The sequence below is a fragment of the Ostrinia nubilalis genome, chromosome 22 (genome assembly GCF_963855985.1).
Source record: "Ostrinia nubilalis chromosome 22, ilOstNubi1.1, whole genome shotgun sequence".
NCBI classification, from domain to species: Eukaryota; Metazoa; Arthropoda; class Insecta; order Lepidoptera; family Crambidae; genus Ostrinia; species Ostrinia nubilalis.
This window is the reverse complement of record NC_087109.1, coordinates 5,361,435-5,380,039: the sequence shown is the minus strand read 5'-3', so window position 1 is coordinate 5,380,039 and position 18,605 is coordinate 5,361,435. Positions and strand designations below refer to the sequence as shown.

Genomic DNA, 18,605 nt, shown 5'->3' with positions numbered 1-18,605 from the left:
CGATGTTATCCAATCCCTTTAAGCTGTAAAAATCAAGTATTTATTTAAAATCTTTATTGCACACAACATAAAAATACGAGGTATAAAAGGTGAGCTTAATGCCATGAGACATTATCTCCCAGCTGACCTTGGGCAAAACAGATAATTTGAGTAGTAAGTATCTATTTTAATGCAATTCAAAGTTACACCTTTAATTAATTCATGAACATTTGGAACTACTTATTGGGATATTTTAGAACTCTTACAGTAAAGATCGAAATAACATTATATCGATAGCAAAATACTTAACCATTACTACAGTCTAATTTTTTAGAATTCAGCAGAAATGTCATCAAAAATGGCCAACTGACATAAAAATATTTTTAGTCTGTGAACTAGTGATGCGACAAAACCTCTCGTTAATCGCGAAGTGAAATTATTGTAGTACTTGCGTATCATCGCCGGGTGATCGTCAAAATACTAAAAATATGCAACAAAGTCGCAACATTGAATGTGATTGTGATCTGATTATGAAATTTTCGAGAACAGGAAACAAACTGTATGCACAGATGTAATAAAAAAACACACTGGACAGTAAAACAATCAATGATATCCGTAAAGTTATTAAACTTCAAATAGTTGCAAAAAGTTCTGTTTGACAGTGTTGCTACTAGTGACATCTCGCTCGCTCAGTTCTTTGTTGCTCTATTCCGCTAGGGAGGTAATTTAAGATGCTATCAATTGAAATAATATTTTTATTTTCTTTTATTTTATTTACTTATATAGGAAAATAAGCAATGGAACAATACGTAAGCATAATTGCATAAAAAAGTAAAATAATTTCGTTTAAATAAAACCGACTAAAAATTAAACTGACTCCGAAAAAGTATACACTAAAAGTAGAAAAATAATTTTACGTTATCTCCAATATTGTCGAAGTTATCGCTGGAAAACTAAACAAAGTATCTTATATTTTTTATTTAAAATTAATCAGTAATCGGAATAAGTGAATACTTAAAATAATATCGATTAAATTTACAGATTATTGTCTATGACTCACAGGTTACAGCACTGATGTGTCAGAGACAAGTCATAGACAATATGGAGATAACACATGATTTTAAACGTCAAGTCAATTTGACAAGTCTCACAAATTTTCATCGTCCACGTATTTTGCTAAAATAATTTGTTTCAAAGATTGATTTCAAACTTGTATGAACATGAAAATGAAGTTGGTTTCATGGGCTTGTTAAATAATGTGTATGATATTATGAATGCGTAAGTGATTATGGTGTAATTGTGTATGAAAGTGTTTGTTTACATCTCTGCTGGATTCTAAAAAATCAAGGTATAGCTTGTAGTAATTTTGTTAAAAGATTTAACTCTATGTTAATTTCAATTCTATCTCACATTAATTACTTAAAGGGTAGGTTTTTTTATGTGACAGGAGGTATATTTATGCTCTGTCATCGTAAAAATATAGTTACACAATTCAAAGTGACTGTACCAAGAAAATAACGCGGTCTAGTGATGAATATTGCGAAAGGTAAACTAGGAAAATGCCACTGCGCATCGTGATATTGTGCATTCGGTGGGACATAAACCATAGACAACCTAGACAGGTTACAATAAATACGCCTCCATGGTTTGTTAAGTTAAACTTCCGGTTCTTGTAGTTAGAAATGATTTTGAATTTTCTATCTAAGTACATACTCCGTTGTATTTCCTACAAACAATTCCGTTTGTATACCGTTAGATATAAATAAAAAAATATTCTTCAATTTCAATCGAAATCCTACCTAAATACCTAATCAGGTAAGTATTATGTCCGATATCATTTATTTATTCAAAGATTATTTATTCACAGAGATTATATTATAATGTGGTAAAATAAATGTGGTCCAAAGTTAAAAAGACCTATTCACGTAAAAATAAAATCTTATTAAACACAAAATTGTCTGAAAAAATGAGCTAAAAACAAAACACGGTCGATATTTTTATGAAAACTTTCCACATTCATATAATTTAAAGAAAATGTCGTACACTCATAAGTGAAATACGACGTTGTTCATGTTCGTTAGAGCTTAGTTAATTTTGGGTTGAATATTATGATGATTTATTAAAATATTATCAAGTAAGATAATACAGTTTTTGTCAATTCCTTTGGTAGGTAATTTTACTTCGTTCAGTTAACAGCTTAATTAGGCTGATGATAAATTTATTTTATTGATGTGGTCCCTAACACTGAATTCGAGGTATTTCTCGAAGTGCACCCATTTTGAGGCGCACCTAAAGTACTTATTCGTTTAAGCGCACCTTCTCTCAAGGTATGTTCCGCGATTTTTCGAACGGGATTTCTTTAATTGTTTCTTAACCCTTCCGTGGATCATTCTAGAAGTAAAACGGTTCAGTTATAATAAACTGTCAACGTATGTTTTTTGCTAGCGAAAAATGACAAGAATGTAGAACGGAGGCGAGCCCCGCTTCTCACCTTGAGCCTACACTAAGAATGTGCAATGCCTCTGGTACTAAACATGAGCATGAGCTTAAGATCAATTTTAACTTTTAACTGCTAAACCCTGCACTTCACTGAGCATTATAACCCGGTTTCACTTCATGCATGGTGCATAGGAGTCTTCCAGTGACTTGGCCCACTTTTAGCTTGGCCCACCGGCCGAGTCGCTGGATTGAATTTTTGAGTAATTACTTTTTCTTCCAGTAACTGGGCCCACTCTAAGATTCTAGAGTAGATTTTTGTTGATTTGGTATTTAATTTGTTAATAAAGACATTGAAGGTGGGCCAAGTCACTGGAAGACTCGTGCATAGCAAGCTTCAAGTAAGGTTTTTTAAAGATATAAATACATAAATTACTATAAGTCCCGTTAACCCCTCGTGGTAAGATAATCTTGTGTTACGAGTGTACACACAATAGTCCAGTAGCGGCGAAGTTCGAATCCGCGTTCCTCGGATTTCGATTCGGTCAGTCCAACACCGACACCATTGGGCCACTGCTGAAGCTTATAAAGATATGTCGCAGTGGCTTTTTTAATCAAATCCTCAGTAACACCTAATAATATACGTCGTTGTTTGACGAGTGACATTCAAGGTAAGCATATCAGGAAGTTTTTTTCCATCGAAATACATGGCATGAATAAAATAGAGATTTTTTATTTTTGCTATAGGTGACGATAAAGGTCAACACAAAATGCTTTACAGACAGATTACTAATGCTACTTATGAAGCTCTACAAGTGATCAATAAAATAAAGGTCAAATTAGGTGTCAAACCAATCGGATTCGGCAGACAAAAAGTGTACTTTTAACTCTAGCAATTTAACTTTAGTTTTTAATTGTGCATACCTGGACTAAGATTTTGGATAATTTAACGATCTTCTTTATTCTGGTGCACAGATTATTAAGTATTTTTATAAAAACTTTTTTAAAGAACAATACTTTTTAATAGTCCCGTTAACCCCTCGTAGCTAACGGGACCATTGTGTATGATACTAAAATGCTAGTGTAACGACTTACGAGTAAGTAATATTATTCTTTATACAATTTATGATAATGGTTTAAAAAATCGTACATTGCCCTCAGATGATTCTTTCAGGCAATGGAACACTTTGAATAATGTCGTAAGGCAGGGGTGTCCAAACTAGATGGGACCCAGGGCCAATAAAAATGACTAAATACATTGGTGGGCCGCAAAATATTTATAAAAATAAAATACTGGTAATAATAATATCGTTATTTATTATCTATTTTTTCATTAATTTGTCTTTTACAATTCTGTCAACACCAACCTCAATATTAGTAGTAGCTAGGCGCAGTGCATGTTTGTTTAAGTGAAGTATCTTTCAATGAAGCTTTCCATTTTTTGCCCGAAATTCGTTAGTTTCGGGAAACGTTCAGCGAGGAGCTTAAAAAATTCAAGTCCTGTTTCAGTTCTGCCCTTGTAAAAGGGGTCTGAATGCAGATCACACAGTTCCAGTTGATAACCAATCTTGACACTCTCAACTGCGAGCGTTAATGGATGAGTGAAAAGTGCTATATAACTCTAATTTTTTTTTAAATCTGCAAAACGCTGTTCAAATTCGACGATTATTTCGTCCATGTGATCCAAAAAAGATTCTACGGGCCGCAATATTCCAAACCGCGGGCCGCGTGCGGCCATGGTTTGGACAGCCCTGTCGTAAGGGATAAAACGGATGACTTAACAGTAAACTATTTTTTTTAACGAGCACCTGCTACATTATAGAGTTAGGATCATGTAGAGGGAACTATAACATTATAGCAGCAGTAATAGTAGTAGATAGCAGGGATGTTATGGATAACCGTAACCGTAACCGAAACATTCGGATATCCGAAATAAAAAAATATCCGAAACCGATTCAAAAGTTTCGGATAGTTTCGAATTTAGGTACTTTTATAATGCCATCTAGTATCAATTTTTAATTTTTTATTACTTTTTACTCGATGTAGTGTGCGGCCATGAATGAACCGTGTTGGACAACTATTGCAATTTCATTCTAAAGCACAGATACCCGTAACCGTAACCGAAACTTTCAGATATCCGAAATAAAAAAATATCCGTAACCGAAACCGGTATATTATTCCTATATCCGTAACCGTATCCATAACCGAAACTACATATCCATAACATCCCTAAAAAAACTTCTATCTAGAAGTTTTTTTTTTTGGTATTTACTAAAGTAAACACGAGTGACGCGCTAGCATAACTTTCTAATGAGAGACAGTTGTAATTAATGATAAAATCTCTCTATCGATTTAATATGATGATCAAAATATCGATACTAAACTTTCGCTATAATTGTGTTACAACTAAGTATTTTAAAATAATGATAATTCTGTTAAATTATTTCCAATGAAGGTAGGCAATTTGTTATTTTCTGAATAATTATTACAAAAAGAATACTAAATATTTAACTTTAGTCATTCTGTAAAATATTTAAAATATTTCATCACTGGAATTCACTGGATCCAATATTTGATTTCAAAATCAAATAAATTTATCTTATCATGCAAGATAAGTTGCCCAATATGGGTAAAACAGGACAGGAGAACAGGAAATGGTCAGTTATGCATCATAGGAGTAAAACTAAACATTTAGAAAATCTTACCTTAACACATTTTCTTCTTTTGGTTTAGTTTTGTAACCAAAACAATATTTAACTTAAATTGTCAATCACTGCACAAATAATTTAATATTAACCACTGCCACTAAAATAAATAATAATTTTATATTTAAATCCTCTTTTTTCATTCACAAAGGTTCCAATTTTAAAATTTCAAAAATTAAAAACCACTCTTTCGAATTAAAAAACAATCGATCGCGACGTGTTCGAATTTTAAATCGTACGCAAGCGTGTGTCTGCGCGGGACTGCATCCATTCACTGACTCGCTGGGTAGTTCCGCAGGCTCAATTTAACCGCTCGACTCGTAAATGTAAACAAACAAAAAAATCCGTCGTTGATTTGTTGTTAAACGCAGCGGGCGCGATTTCCGCGGGTTCTCCGAAAGATATGAATGGTTTTATTTCTTTTTCACGTGCACACTGGCAGGTAACGAAACTTTTTTTATTGGTGTCATTACTTTTTATGGGTTACCTTTGGGTTGGTCGGTTCAAAAGTTTCGTAATAGAAAGATTTTACTTTATTGTAAGCCTCATTTAACTGGTTTGGGAGTTAATAAATAGTTATTGAAAAAATGCAATTTAAATATTTTAGTAAGTTCATTCTCATGAGGATCTCATGTGTAACCGTCTTGAAAAATACTTGACTGTATAAATTAGTATAAAGTTGTCAGTTATGCTAGTGGAAAAAATATTTTTTTACATTTGATAAGCTGAATGAAACACAATGTTTTTGGTACTGAAAAATATTTTTACAGTTGAGTATTACTGAAAAATCTTATTGTGAAAGAATTTGATACCTCGTCGTGGCTAATCTGTGAGAGGCATGAAGGATTTTAATTTCTTTTTCTTTCTAAGTAATGGACTGAGCCGAATGTTTTGGTTATCAATTCTCGATAAAAATATTGTTTCCGTATTATTAGCATTTTTATCATTTTACAGCGAATTTAAATATTCAGAGAAAACTTTTTCTCGAGATGAATATATCCATATCGATTTAATAGGTTGTACTTAGGCCCAGTTTTTGGATTCATAGTTAAAATAACAAATTGTTAAATTTTGCTACTAATTGTTAAATATTAACAAAATGTTAACTAATAGTTAAAAAAATTTACTAAAAGTCAAGCTAACGATTGTTCGAAAATCATTTTTTTCTGATATTTAACCACTTGTCATTTGACATCTGTCAAATTTGACCATTGGTTATTTTAACTACGAATCGAAAAAACCGGGCCTTAGGTAAAATTATCAAAGTAGTTTGAAAACAAAGTAATTTTAAAATTCCTCAGATCATAGAATGATCTGAGTAAAATTCAATAACTTATCTTCATGAGTGATACAACTGAACTACTATTTGATCTAATTAATATTCAAAGCGTGCTCAGGCAACACTATAAATCTGTATTTTCCGTAAAATTGTGGTTTTGAGGTAAACTTTAAACTAAATGTAAGTTTATTTACCTCAAACTTGCAAAATTAACAACAGATTTTAAGAGTTCCTTATCCTAATTTTTTTAATATAGTCACGGCACCCAGTTTATTTAACTTTTATTGTTAGTTTAGAAACACCCACACCGTTTCACAGCTTCGGTACACATCCTCTCTTCACTCATCTTCCTAGCACATCTATGATGGCAGCCAAATGAGGGTTTTCGCGATTGGAAAATCCGCCAGATGGCACTACGTAGACGCGAGGTCCAAATGCTGCATGATTGGTTATTTTTGACATGACATTGACAGATATGTCAAAATCCACCAATCACGCAGCATTTGGACCTCGCGTCTACGTATTGCCATCTGGCGGATTTTTCAATCGCGAAAACCCTCATTCATAAAAAACTCATATATTTTTTGTAAATAGGCTTTTATCCGATTTTACCGGTCTCAAATATAGCTTTCCCCACCACCACTTCAGAAGAACATAAGTACCTACTTATGGGCTGGTGCTGAGAAGAAGTGGCAGAAGAAAATCAGTCAACTTTGTCAGCTAAAGGATCTATTTGCCTTTGATATTTTTCTGTAAAATAAGTAGTTAAGTGGTTACTTAACTACTTACTTTAACATTTACTTAACTCCTGAATTTGGTTAATTTCAGGAGTTGAGTATTAAATGTAAAAGTTATAACTTTGACAAACTTTTTAAGTTCAAAATATTGGTATGGGGAAATTATTCATTCTGTGATTTGAGGATGTTCTGACGGATTATAATTATGTCAAGCTCTCTGTTAGTAGAATTATATTATGTGAGTTTTTATTATTTATCTAGAATAGGTATTCTAGATTAAGACCCATCGTTCGTGACTTCGTGCTTTATCTACGTAACTCTAATTCACGCGAATTTTATCATTCTAGACCGATTCTTACACGTACTTAACTTCATTGTATTGATTTTGCTCACTGCCTATTGGATAATATTTGATTTGTGGTTAATTACTCATTATGGTATTATTTGTATGTGAAATTTTTTCAGAAGTCATTTAAAATAAGTAGGTACATTTTGCACCAAAGGATAAGCAGAGTCTTACCAAAATGTCCCGGAGTAACTCACGAGCACAGCGTCATATTATGACGTAGGACTAGTATTATAATTATCTGTGACGTAGGTAACTAACGTGCAAGGAAAACTGTAGTAGCGAAAGCTTTTACTTAAGTTCTGTATTTTTTTTTCTTTGAACGTAGTTTAAGTAAAGTCTACCTAAGTGTTTCTGTGTGGCCATAAGAGAAGGCCTATCAATTGAACAAAAGATCTTACGTTTTGCCATTAAAATTAACGTAGGAGTAGAAATTCATAAACTTAGGTTTACGACTTGATTGTTTGAAGTTTTCTTAAAACTCCATTATTTTTGATGTGAGGATCATAACGCATATAATTGTAGGTTTAAAAAAGAGAGCTAACTTTACATTAAATTACGAGTTCAATAATGACAAAATTAAATACTCACGATGGAATTGCATGAAAAGGATAACTCTATAACTTTAAAAAAAAAACCGACTTCAAATGCGTGAACACAAAAAAAAACTAAACATTTAAAAAAAGTTCTACCCTTGGGGGTGAAATATTTTCTTCAAATTCGCATGAAACCACCCTTTTGCTAATACCTATTCAACAAAAAAATAATCGTTCAAATTGGTTCATAATCGGCGGAGATATTGCGTATAAAATAGTTCATCCCCAATTTTCCACCCTTGGGGGTGAAATATTTTCTTCAAATTCGCATGAAACCACCCTTTTGATAATACCTATTCAACAAAAAAATAATCGTTCAAATTCATTTATAATCGGCGGAGATATTGCGTATAAAAAAGTTCATCCCCAATTTTCCGCCCTTGGGGGTTGTTTTTTCTATTATTAAATTTAAATGGGACCACCCTTGAGGTATTACCTATACGCCGAAAAAAGATTTGTTCAAATCGGTTCATAATTGGCGGAGTTATCGCGTAACAAACATAGAAAAAAAAACATACGGGTCGAATTGAGAACCTCCTCCTTTTTTGAAGTCGGTTGAAAATGAAAAACGTCGTGATATAGCCACTTGATGGACAAGTTTTGTGAACCAAATTGTTTATTTCAATAAAATCTCATTAACACCACATTTTCGTGTCGGCTAAACGACATTTAGCCATACAATATTTACACACACAATTCAATTCAAATTCAACAAACACACTCACAAAACTTTTCAATTGCATTAAATAGGTAGATACTACATTTATAGACCACTATATTTTTACATGGGTCCCTTATTTTGTATTCAATATTTATAATATTATAATGGTATTGATTATAACTTATTAATCTAGTTCCAATACCATAACTACACTTAAGTATAAATTCGATAAACATTTCAACACATTGACTTGAAAACAATTAAAATATTATAACCTATAATTTTATTATAGCACGACGAAATTAAGTATTTCAGCTTAAACAACATTTCTACATTCATTTACATGAATATAATCACATTTTTTTAACTTTTCTACATTGTTCAGGCTTGCTTACGTAAAAGTGCACATAAAGGCCAACAAGGTGAAGTGAATAAAATACACAAGTGCAAAACTTTAAACTTATAAATAAAGAAAAAATCTTTCACTATACAAGCAGGCAAAATAACTTTGCTCAAACATCGATAAATATAAATTGAATGAAATTTTAATAAAGAGGTTATTAAACTTTAATTATAAAGTTTCTACAAATTCAGCACTCAGAAGTGAACGTCTACTGAAACAATGATGATGTCATCTAGGTACATTATGTCTCCACCAAATCGAGTTAACAAAGATTTAAACTTTAAAACCGTCGATGGGCCCACTCTAGCTATCGATTTAAATGTGAATGAGCCAGCCCATCTCTTTTAAACTCTTTATGAAACGTGCATCAGTGAAAAGTATGTCAAACTTAATTTGGTAAAATTCTGAGACTAATCCAATAAATTATGGATGAATATCAAAAATCGTCTGACATCCTAATACTAATGCGTTTCGAAACGAAGTTCTAGATGCTGAGTGCTTCATTAATAATTTTATTCAGGTAAATGAGAAGCTAAATAACTTGATAAATATTTGAGAAAAGTACATTAATGTTACAATAAAATTGTATTGTTCGTAACAAGCTCTTCATTATACTTACTTACTTAAATATTTAAGATTAAATAATGACTTTCAGTCGACTTTAATGTTCAATTTCTTATGTCTAAGAATAATTATTTATTTTTATAACTCATGTGAAGTTCTTTGATAAATAAAGTTAAACATTTAACTCTTAAATCTTATTCACTAGTGCATTTTTATATTTTCAATAAACTTATTAAAAAGGCAGACCTACATAATGACCATAACATTAATTTTCTTGAGAAAAATGTTGACGATGTAAATAAGAAAAAAGGTTGGCAGTATTCAATTTAAGGTCCAGCCTGGCAAACTCGCAAATACTCTGCCTTTGGTAAAAGGTATTCGTCTGTTTGTTTCATTTCTGACATCAGAAAACATCAGTAGAAGTATGCCTTGTAGAAAATTAGGACTATTTACAAGTGTAACAATATCTACCAACCCTTAGAGAAAATACTGATCAGAATCAGGTCTGATTTAAATGCATTTTTTCAATTGCAATAAAACATAATAAGTCTTCCTTCATCGATTCAAGGATCAGCCAAAATATAAATGTCACTAGTACCACTCATCCTGAAAGAGAAAAACAGTTTATCTCTCTCACACATTCAATAACACAACCTCTCTTTCCCACTACGGCACTGCTTCAGTTTTGTTTGACTTTTTGCCTCTCCGTGACAGTTTCCCATAGATTTCTTCTACAGTCTTATTCCTGGTCTCTGGGAAGTCGACTGTGGTGTAGACACAAGCGCTGAAGCATACAATGGCGAAGAAAAGGAAAGTCCAATGGATGCCGATCAGCTCACAAAGGTTTGTGAACCACTTCATCTGGACGAAGTTGCTGAGTTTGGCGCAGATGTTTGTGAAGGCCGACACTGTGCCTCGTAGCTGAAAAATTAATACACAAATTACCTACTTGATTGAAAAATTATTAAAGCAATGACTCGAGATTCTTGAGTAGGTATTCAGAGATAGGGGGGTGTATGTGTATTGTTGTACAGTCACGGAATGAAAAGGTTCGTCAGTTTTCAAATTGATTCCTTCAACGAATCGCGAGCACATATTACCTTTTGAAACTATGTTACAGAATAATCTCGAGTTAGAGAAAATAATCTTTAACTGTTCGTCAGTAAAGTTCAAAATAATCCAGATCAAAGTTGTTTGACGATTTATCTTGTCAAGAAGATTATTATGATTGATAAACTAAAACCTTCTTGTTGGTTCAACCTGCCATTATTATTTCTATTAAATAAAAAAAACTATTGTCAATTGGTCAATGTCATCATTGCATTGCACTGATGGGATAGAAAAATAAACAAGCAAAACCTTATTTGTTAGCAAACGTCATATTTATTTAAATGTTAGCAGCACTGTTTCTTGCACTGTTATGTTGGCAGGTTTGACTCTTACAGTACCTAGTGCAAGCGAAAACCGACACTAAGGTGACGAACCTTTTCATTCTGCGACTGTACCATCATCATTTCAGCCACTGCTGAGGGCTGAGTGTGAGTTTTTTTCAGTGAGCGCGTCAAAAAATGACATTAAATGTATGACGGATTGTACAGCGCCCCTAGCAAGAAACTTTCAAAAACTAAAATTTTCATACATTTTTGAAACGCGCTTGCTGGTGAGCGCGTTTGTAAAAACTCACACTCAGCCCACTGAACACGCCACATACAAGGAACCTCAAAAATTACGATCTACTGTTTTTGTCTTACAGCTGGTCCAGCTGCTATCAGCTATCTTCTTGAGATCTTCAGTCTAATTAAAAAGTGTTGGATAACATCTCAAATCTGGTTTACAAATTATATATTGAACTATAGATCAAGTAGGTTCTAAACCTATACAACTGGGACCAAGATTAGATCCTGGACGATCCAAAATCTTAAAACAGTTCTGTCAACTTACTTGGAAAGTGAATAGATCGGTGATAATGATGTAGGATATCGGCTGGAAGCCAGCAGCGTCGCAAAAGATGCACAGGCACATCGCAAAGACTGGCAGCCAGCCTGGCAGCCAGATGCCGTTGGCGGTCACGTAGAACCAGGCGGATAGGATCAGCATACCCACGCCCACGGCGAATGAGGTGGTGACTAGGAGAAGCTGGAAAATATATCAGTATTTTTTTATTTAAAGGAAAATGACATATTTTAACATTTATGTATACAGTTTTACCAGTGTAGAAGACATTAGGAACCTGTGAATCTAAGAGATTTACGATGCCATTACTATCTGTGCTATCTGTGCAATCTGGCAAAGCTAATTGAGACCCTAGAATTCACCGGTTTAATTAAAAATCCCAGCGATGGGATTTGCATCAAACTTTTATAATTTGAAAAGTTGATTTGTGGTTGTCGTAGTTACTATTTTTTATACCTTTATTATGTAGCATTTATCGTTATTGACTGTATTTTCAACCATGGTATTACCTACAGTCATACGGACTTAGCCCAGTTAGAAGTTACACCAGGCCTGTTTGTTACATTATGTAAATTCAACAAACGCATGGTTAAAGTGAAATAAAATGTCCTTACCTTTCGACCAGTCTTCTCCACAATACACGTCGCCAACGTGGACCCCAGTAGCTGAACCAATCCGATCAGCATGACTTGCTTGTTAGGACTGAGCTTCAAACTGATGGTCTCCGAGGCCTTCTCGAAGACGAACCCTGCGTAGATGAGCACGATGAGGTAGCCGTCGAACTGCTGCGTGATCTTGATGATCAGCGTGATGATGAAGGCCTTGCGGGTGGGCTGGTCACGTACTGGGGAATAAGAAATTGAGTTAAGCAACTTTTGTAGCTAGTGTTTTAAATTTTTTTTACCGGTATTTAATGGTAATGGATTTGCAGTTGAGAAATAAGGAGGTCAAATAATATTTTTATACCTACATCTTAACAACTTTATTTACCTACAAAGTGTTAAAAGTGACAAATTCAAATTATTATTTTTTATTGCAAAGAGCTATTGCGCTTCTAGAATTTGTAGTAGAACGGGCTACAGTGTCGCCACTGCAACACCTCCGCCTCTAATTTGAAGGCACCCCAAGGGATATTAATTTGGCTCTCAAAAACCAGTCGTAATAAAAAATACCTACACATACATCAATTCAGTTTTAACTAAAGCAAAGCAGAATTTATTTAGTTATAAATTGGATCTTTGGGGTAGTTTCTGAATCTAGACTATTTATCTACTACTTCTGCTTATAAATATGCAACCTGAAATTTATGTATTATGTCGCCAGAACTTAATTGCCTGGCAATCTGACATGTTTAGAAACGTGTCCTGGGACATTAGTCTCGTCGTATACGGGGGTTATTTCTACTTATAAAGCACTCACGGATAATCCCCCAGACGGACTTAGTGTCCGCCTTGGTCTGCTTCTCCACCCGCACGAAGCCATCGATCTCCTGCTCCAACGCGCGGTCCACCGTCGACACGCCTCGGAGCCACGCCATCACTGTCTTGGCTTCCTGGAATATAAACATACAATCTATACTAAGTTAATATTATAAATGCGAATGTAACTCTGTCTGTCTGTCTTGCTTTCACGCCTAAACCACTGAACTGATTTTGATGAAAGGCATAGAGATAGTTTGAGTCCCGGGAAAGGACATAGGATAGTTTTTATCCCGGTTTTTGAAACAGGGACGCGCGCGATAAAGTTTTTCTGTGACAGGCAAAATTCCACGCGGGCAAAGTCGCGGGCGGAAAGCTAGTAATTAATACTTTGGAATGTTAATTGGCAATGAGATTCTATGAATTTCTATGGGAATTTTATTATTAATCCTTCAAGGCCCGCGAATCTAGACACAATAGATAATCAATTGTTATGGCATTAATGTATGCCGTCTGGGACTTTAAAGGTTAATTTTGGAATGTCACGAGAATGTAGATTCCAGAGAATTAATTAACCAGACCAAAGTTCAAAATTCACTGCCCTAGTCCAATTAGTGCATGTTCGAAGGTTAATAGATTGCCGTGGTTTACTTAAGGGTCATGGCAAAGAACGCACCGTAAGGTTTTCTTTCTTACCGATTAGAATTTAAAAGATTTTTGCTATGTATAGGTGTTTAGCTTTACAAGCTGTAACCGCTCTTACATATTTTCAACAAAAATTTAGCATTAGGTAGATGTGCACAACGGTCAAATGTGTTAAACGAACATGTTAAGTAAAATCTATAATCTATTGTCAAGAGCGTTACACGCTTGTCATCTTTTTATGGTACCTACTGAAAAAATCTGTTAAGTACCTAATTGCCTAATTCAACATTTCCAATATGAAACTTTATATGAGCCTATGAATGGTATCGTAGGTTCTCTATAACGTCGCCTTAAAGTGAAAACTTCGGAAACGCATTTTTAACAGCACGCAGTTTTATTTTTTCACTTAAGAGGTTTTCCTCTAAGACGTTAAGGCAATCTTACATAGCTGTGATTTTGCTATGAACTTACGAGTCTCCATTTGAGTACCTAATATCCTTATTCAAAGAAAAACTAACCCTTAAAATTACAGCTATTAAACACTACTCACTTCAATCTTCCCCTGCTTGACGAGGAACTCAGGAGTCTCAGGCATGAAGAGCAGCACGAAGAACACCAGGGTCGGCACCAGGAACCCGATCCACAGCATGGCGTTCACGCTCAGGAGATCAGCACACACGTAGCTGGCTAGGTAACCTATGTTCCTGGTTGAAGAAAAGTCAAAATTAGTACTAGGTCTATTGTAATAGGGATGTTTCCTGTTTTAATTAGTCCGTCAGTTAGCTTTTATCAAAAACTACTCGACACGTATTTTTCACTTTTTAAAACGAATGAAAATGTAAAGAGATAAAGCGTGCCAATGTTCTAACTAAAGAAAAGGCCCGTGACGTCAGTGAGTGTGTAAAAGTGCAGCACTTTGTGACGAACAAAAACTGTTTATTTTCTTCAAAGTGCAATAGTTGGATATAAGCTTTATTATTTCTTTAAGTTTTCATGGATAAGTATAGATAGGTACAGTGGCTGTAAAAGTACGCGCGGAACTTCAACGCACTATCTATAACTTTGTAATTATTTGTTTGATTGACAATCCCAACTAATATTATAAATGCGAAAGTAACTCTGTCTGTCTGTCTGTCTGTTACGCTTTCCCGCTTAAACCTCGCAACCGATTTTGATGAAATTTGGCATAGAGATAGTTTGAGTCCCGGGAAAGAACATAGGATAGTTTTTATCCCGGTTTTTGAAACAGGGACGCGCGCGATAAAGTTTTTCTGTGACAGACAAAATTCCACGCGGGCGAAGCCGCGGGCGGAAAGCTAGTTAAATATACGTAAACGTGTCCAATATTTTTTTTATATTTAATTTGACGGACTAAAAGGTTTTTTTAGGAAACTAGCCTATTAGGTCTGGTGTTTGGGAATTTGACTCTCCTGCTTGGGATGTCCCTCTACTAAGCGGCCGATTCAAAGCTTGCTGTTTACGTGAGCGTATGCTCTGGCTAGCAGCTGGCTAGAGCTATCTAGCCAGCTGTATAGGTGTCTAGATAGCTCTAGGTAGCCTATGTTCCTGGGTGAAGAAAATAGTCTTCATGAGTTCGTTCGTTCGTTCGTTTCACCCGAGTACTTGTACTAAATTTATCTCACTATCGCACTAACTTTTAGGTATTAGGAATTTGGATTTATTTATTGCCTCGGTGTTCCCTTCACCAAGTCCATCCAAAGCCAGGTTTTCGTGCTTAGGAGGTTGGTTAAGACCACTGACCACTACGTATGTCGTAAGAGCCGGCCTTAGTCGTATGCCTTATACCTTCTCCCTTAGGACAAATGGGAAAATCTGATCTTCCCAAACCGCATGGGCAGTGTGGGAAGTGAAGGCTTCTGATGAATAACGTCCGTATTCACAAACGATGCTTGCTTAAGTGAAGCAGCAAAGCACAGCATTGAAGAGTTCTGTGATTGGTTCGTAAATCGTATGTGACCCTGTGCGTCCACGCGCACTGTGAGACCGCATAGTAATGTTTGTGAATACGGGCGTTAGTGTCGTGCTCCTGCAGTGAAGCAATGTAACTAGTGATAGGATCAGGTCAAATTGGACTCTATTACTTCAGAGATTAGATGGGAGCAATAATAAATTCTCTTTCATTGCGCCGTACTATTTTGTTTGTTGGAAGCTTGAATAAACCTCTTTATTCGAATGATGTAACTTTTAAAATAACTTAAACGTAGATTGATGAACTATCAGCTATACATTTTTAATAAGAGGAGGCAATGCAATGCGTTGCATGCAAATAATGGGTTACATTGTTATGATTTAACCGTCAGTGATGCATAAGAAGTCATTGTACACTCTTGGCCAAAATACGTGCTGGGAGAATTAAAATCACTTATGCTAGAACATACGATGACGACGATCCGTCGTTGTAAATACGAGTATAGACGCCAACACAAGCTACTGTGACATTGTGACACTGTGACATCTAAGGCTGAGTTGCACCAACTTACTTTGACCGTAACTTTAACAATAACCGGTCTTTTAGGAGTTTGACAGATTTTTCACGTTTGTTAAAGTCAAAATAAGATGGTGCAGCTTAGCCTTAGTCACTCTGTTGCTGTATACTGCAACTTAGTTAATTTGTTTTGTTGTACTTAGTTATAATTTACTTGTTTTGTATTTTTATAAGGCTTGCCTGGAACCTTTATAATGTACATCTAACGTTGTGCTTTCCGGAATGTAGCCTCCATTCCAGGACCAGAACCTTACTGCCCCTCGCTCGGCCGTCAGTTGTGCGTGATTTGTGCCTTGCCCATGCCACTTCAGCTATCCGGCTATGTCAGCGACTTTAGTTCGTAACTTACGGATCTCATTCCTGATTCAGATTAATGAAGACTTGCTCACCTGTTCAAGATCAGCAAAGAGCCCAGCGCTCCCCTCAGGTCAATGTCGCTGATCTCCTTGAGGTAGATCGGCAGCACGATGTAGCACGCCGAGCAGGGGATCCCGGCGATGGCTCGTGCCAGGATCAGGGCCCAAGGTTCCAGGCATATCAACTTGATCTGCCAGTACACCTGGAAAACGAAGTTTACGGTTACAAAAGGTTCAGTCAAACCAACGCGATCACACGCGATCAGCTGGCGTGCAGCGATGGCGATCAGACCTAATTGATCCATCACGCTGACCATCGCTGCACGCCGGCTGATCGCGTGGGATCGCGTTGGTTTGGCTAAACCATAAATGTTAGCTATAGGTCCAAGGATAGTTCTGAAGTTAACAAAATCGAAACAGACTCCAAAGAAAGTGCACAAAAACGTTGAAAAATATTGTACTTTCTGTAATTTATCGTCCTACCTGATCGTTAGTAACAAAGTTTTATAAATTAAACTAGCATTGATTATCAGGTTGTTTGCCAATATTTACCATAAATGCAGCTAAATAGTCACAGAAAAACACAATCTGCAATTTTGTTTTACCCATAAAATATATTCTCTGTCCTCTACAATTCGATAGGCATTTTTTTTAGCTAGAACTACTAAATAGCAACGAACACCAACCACAAAATGTTCGAAAGCTAGAAGAAACACATCAGTTTCTTATAAAAACAAAACAAAAAACTGAAGATAAACAACGGCACCTATCGCTTTATTGTTTGTCGTACGGAAGAACGTTTTTAAGCAGGTTCAATACACTGCTCTTTCAAGCTGGACCGGTAGTCATGGTACAGTAACTTGAGCTAATTTAAATTGGTTACTTTTGTCCAAGGGAAAGAAAGAGGAAGGAACTTCTATTCTTGTCTAAGAAGACAATCTTGATCACGTTAATTGTTCCGATTAAGGAACTCTCTAGGGTACAGAGAATCAGGATTACGGAAATACTTTTGTACGGGGATCGAACCCACGACCTTTATTCAACTAGCAGTAAGTTCAACTAACTACCACTTTAATAGTTTTATCTCCGTTTATGATATCTCTAATGTCATCTAGGTACGCTCTTAAATAATTCGATCCTTAGCATCGAACTTTTTTAAATTAATTTTGACTAAATTCCTCGCGAGTCCAAAGACAGAACTACTTATCCCTTGAGACTACTAAGCCTTTACTTACTGGTTGGATTTTATTTCGAATTGTCCAGTTATTGGTAGGTAGGTAACTATAATTGTAGTCGTCTTCATAAGATCTTCGAGTCTTCGAATTATTTTAATGTTGATCATGCAAGGCTCGCGAAATGCTAAACTAATATAAAATTTTAATTAATTCTGGTTTAATTACGACGTTGCAATCGAATCTTCTTGTTTATTCAATTTAGAGGGTCCAAAGTAACGTTGTGGTTTTCCTGATACGTTAAGACAGATCTGGAAATACCCAATTAAGCTTTTAAATACCAAAATAAGCAGCATTTGAGATTAAAAATTATATTACTTCTCAGTGATGACTTCAAAAAAGTATTACATATTTTTTTGACAATTTTGTATCTTACTCCTCGTAGTACAGTCGCGACCACATTCCACATTTTTGATACAATACAAACGCTCGTATTCATAAACATTGCGCAAACTATGAGGTCTCACAGTGCGCGTGGAGACACAGGGTGACACACGAACCAATGAATGTTAGAGCTCTATTCAACGCTGTGCGTTCGATTTGCTGCTTCACTTAAGCAAGCATCGTTTGTGAAGACGGGCGTAAGATTACAACGATGATATGTTACATATTTTGTACATCATTGACTCATTGATTTTAATAGTAAGGTGACGATCCTCTTTGTTATTTACAGCTTATAAGCTTTTAGTACAATATTTTTGTCTTGACGTTGAAAGGTTATTCATCAATTTGTCCATCTTCTTTCTTCCTCCATTCGTTCTCTTCCCTCTTCGTATTATGTTCAACTGG

General features: G+C 35.3%; 2 protein-coding genes across 2 annotated transcripts in view; both read right to left on the bottom strand.

Moving 5' to 3' along the window:
- The window catches only part of LOC135082886 (solute carrier family 2, facilitated glucose transporter member 8-like), a 47,547-nt gene extending 42,164 nt beyond the window's left edge, over positions 1–5,383 (bottom strand). Inside the window, exon 1 of the mRNA XM_063977648.1 lies at positions 5,121–5,383. The gene's annotated coding sequence lies outside the window, so the exon portion shown is untranslated. The remainder of the gene's footprint in view (positions 1–5,120) is intronic.
- Positions 5,384–9,125: 3,742 nt separating this feature from the next.
- Positions 9,126–18,605, bottom strand: part of LOC135082887 (facilitated trehalose transporter Tret1-like) — a 30,294-nt gene continuing 20,814 nt past the window's right edge. Inside the window, exons 3-8 of the mRNA XM_063977649.1 lie at positions 16,618–16,787; positions 14,273–14,426; positions 13,079–13,211; positions 12,274–12,503; positions 11,648–11,842; positions 9,126–10,627 (exon numbers count right to left, since the gene is read on the bottom strand). Of these exons, the coding sequence (XP_063833719.1) occupies positions 10,373–10,627; positions 11,648–11,842; positions 12,274–12,503; positions 13,079–13,211; positions 14,273–14,426; positions 16,618–16,787 (1,137 nt within the window). The 3' untranslated portion in view covers positions 9,126–10,372. The remainder of the gene's footprint in view (positions 10,628–11,647; positions 11,843–12,273; positions 12,504–13,078; positions 13,212–14,272; positions 14,427–16,617; positions 16,788–18,605) is intronic.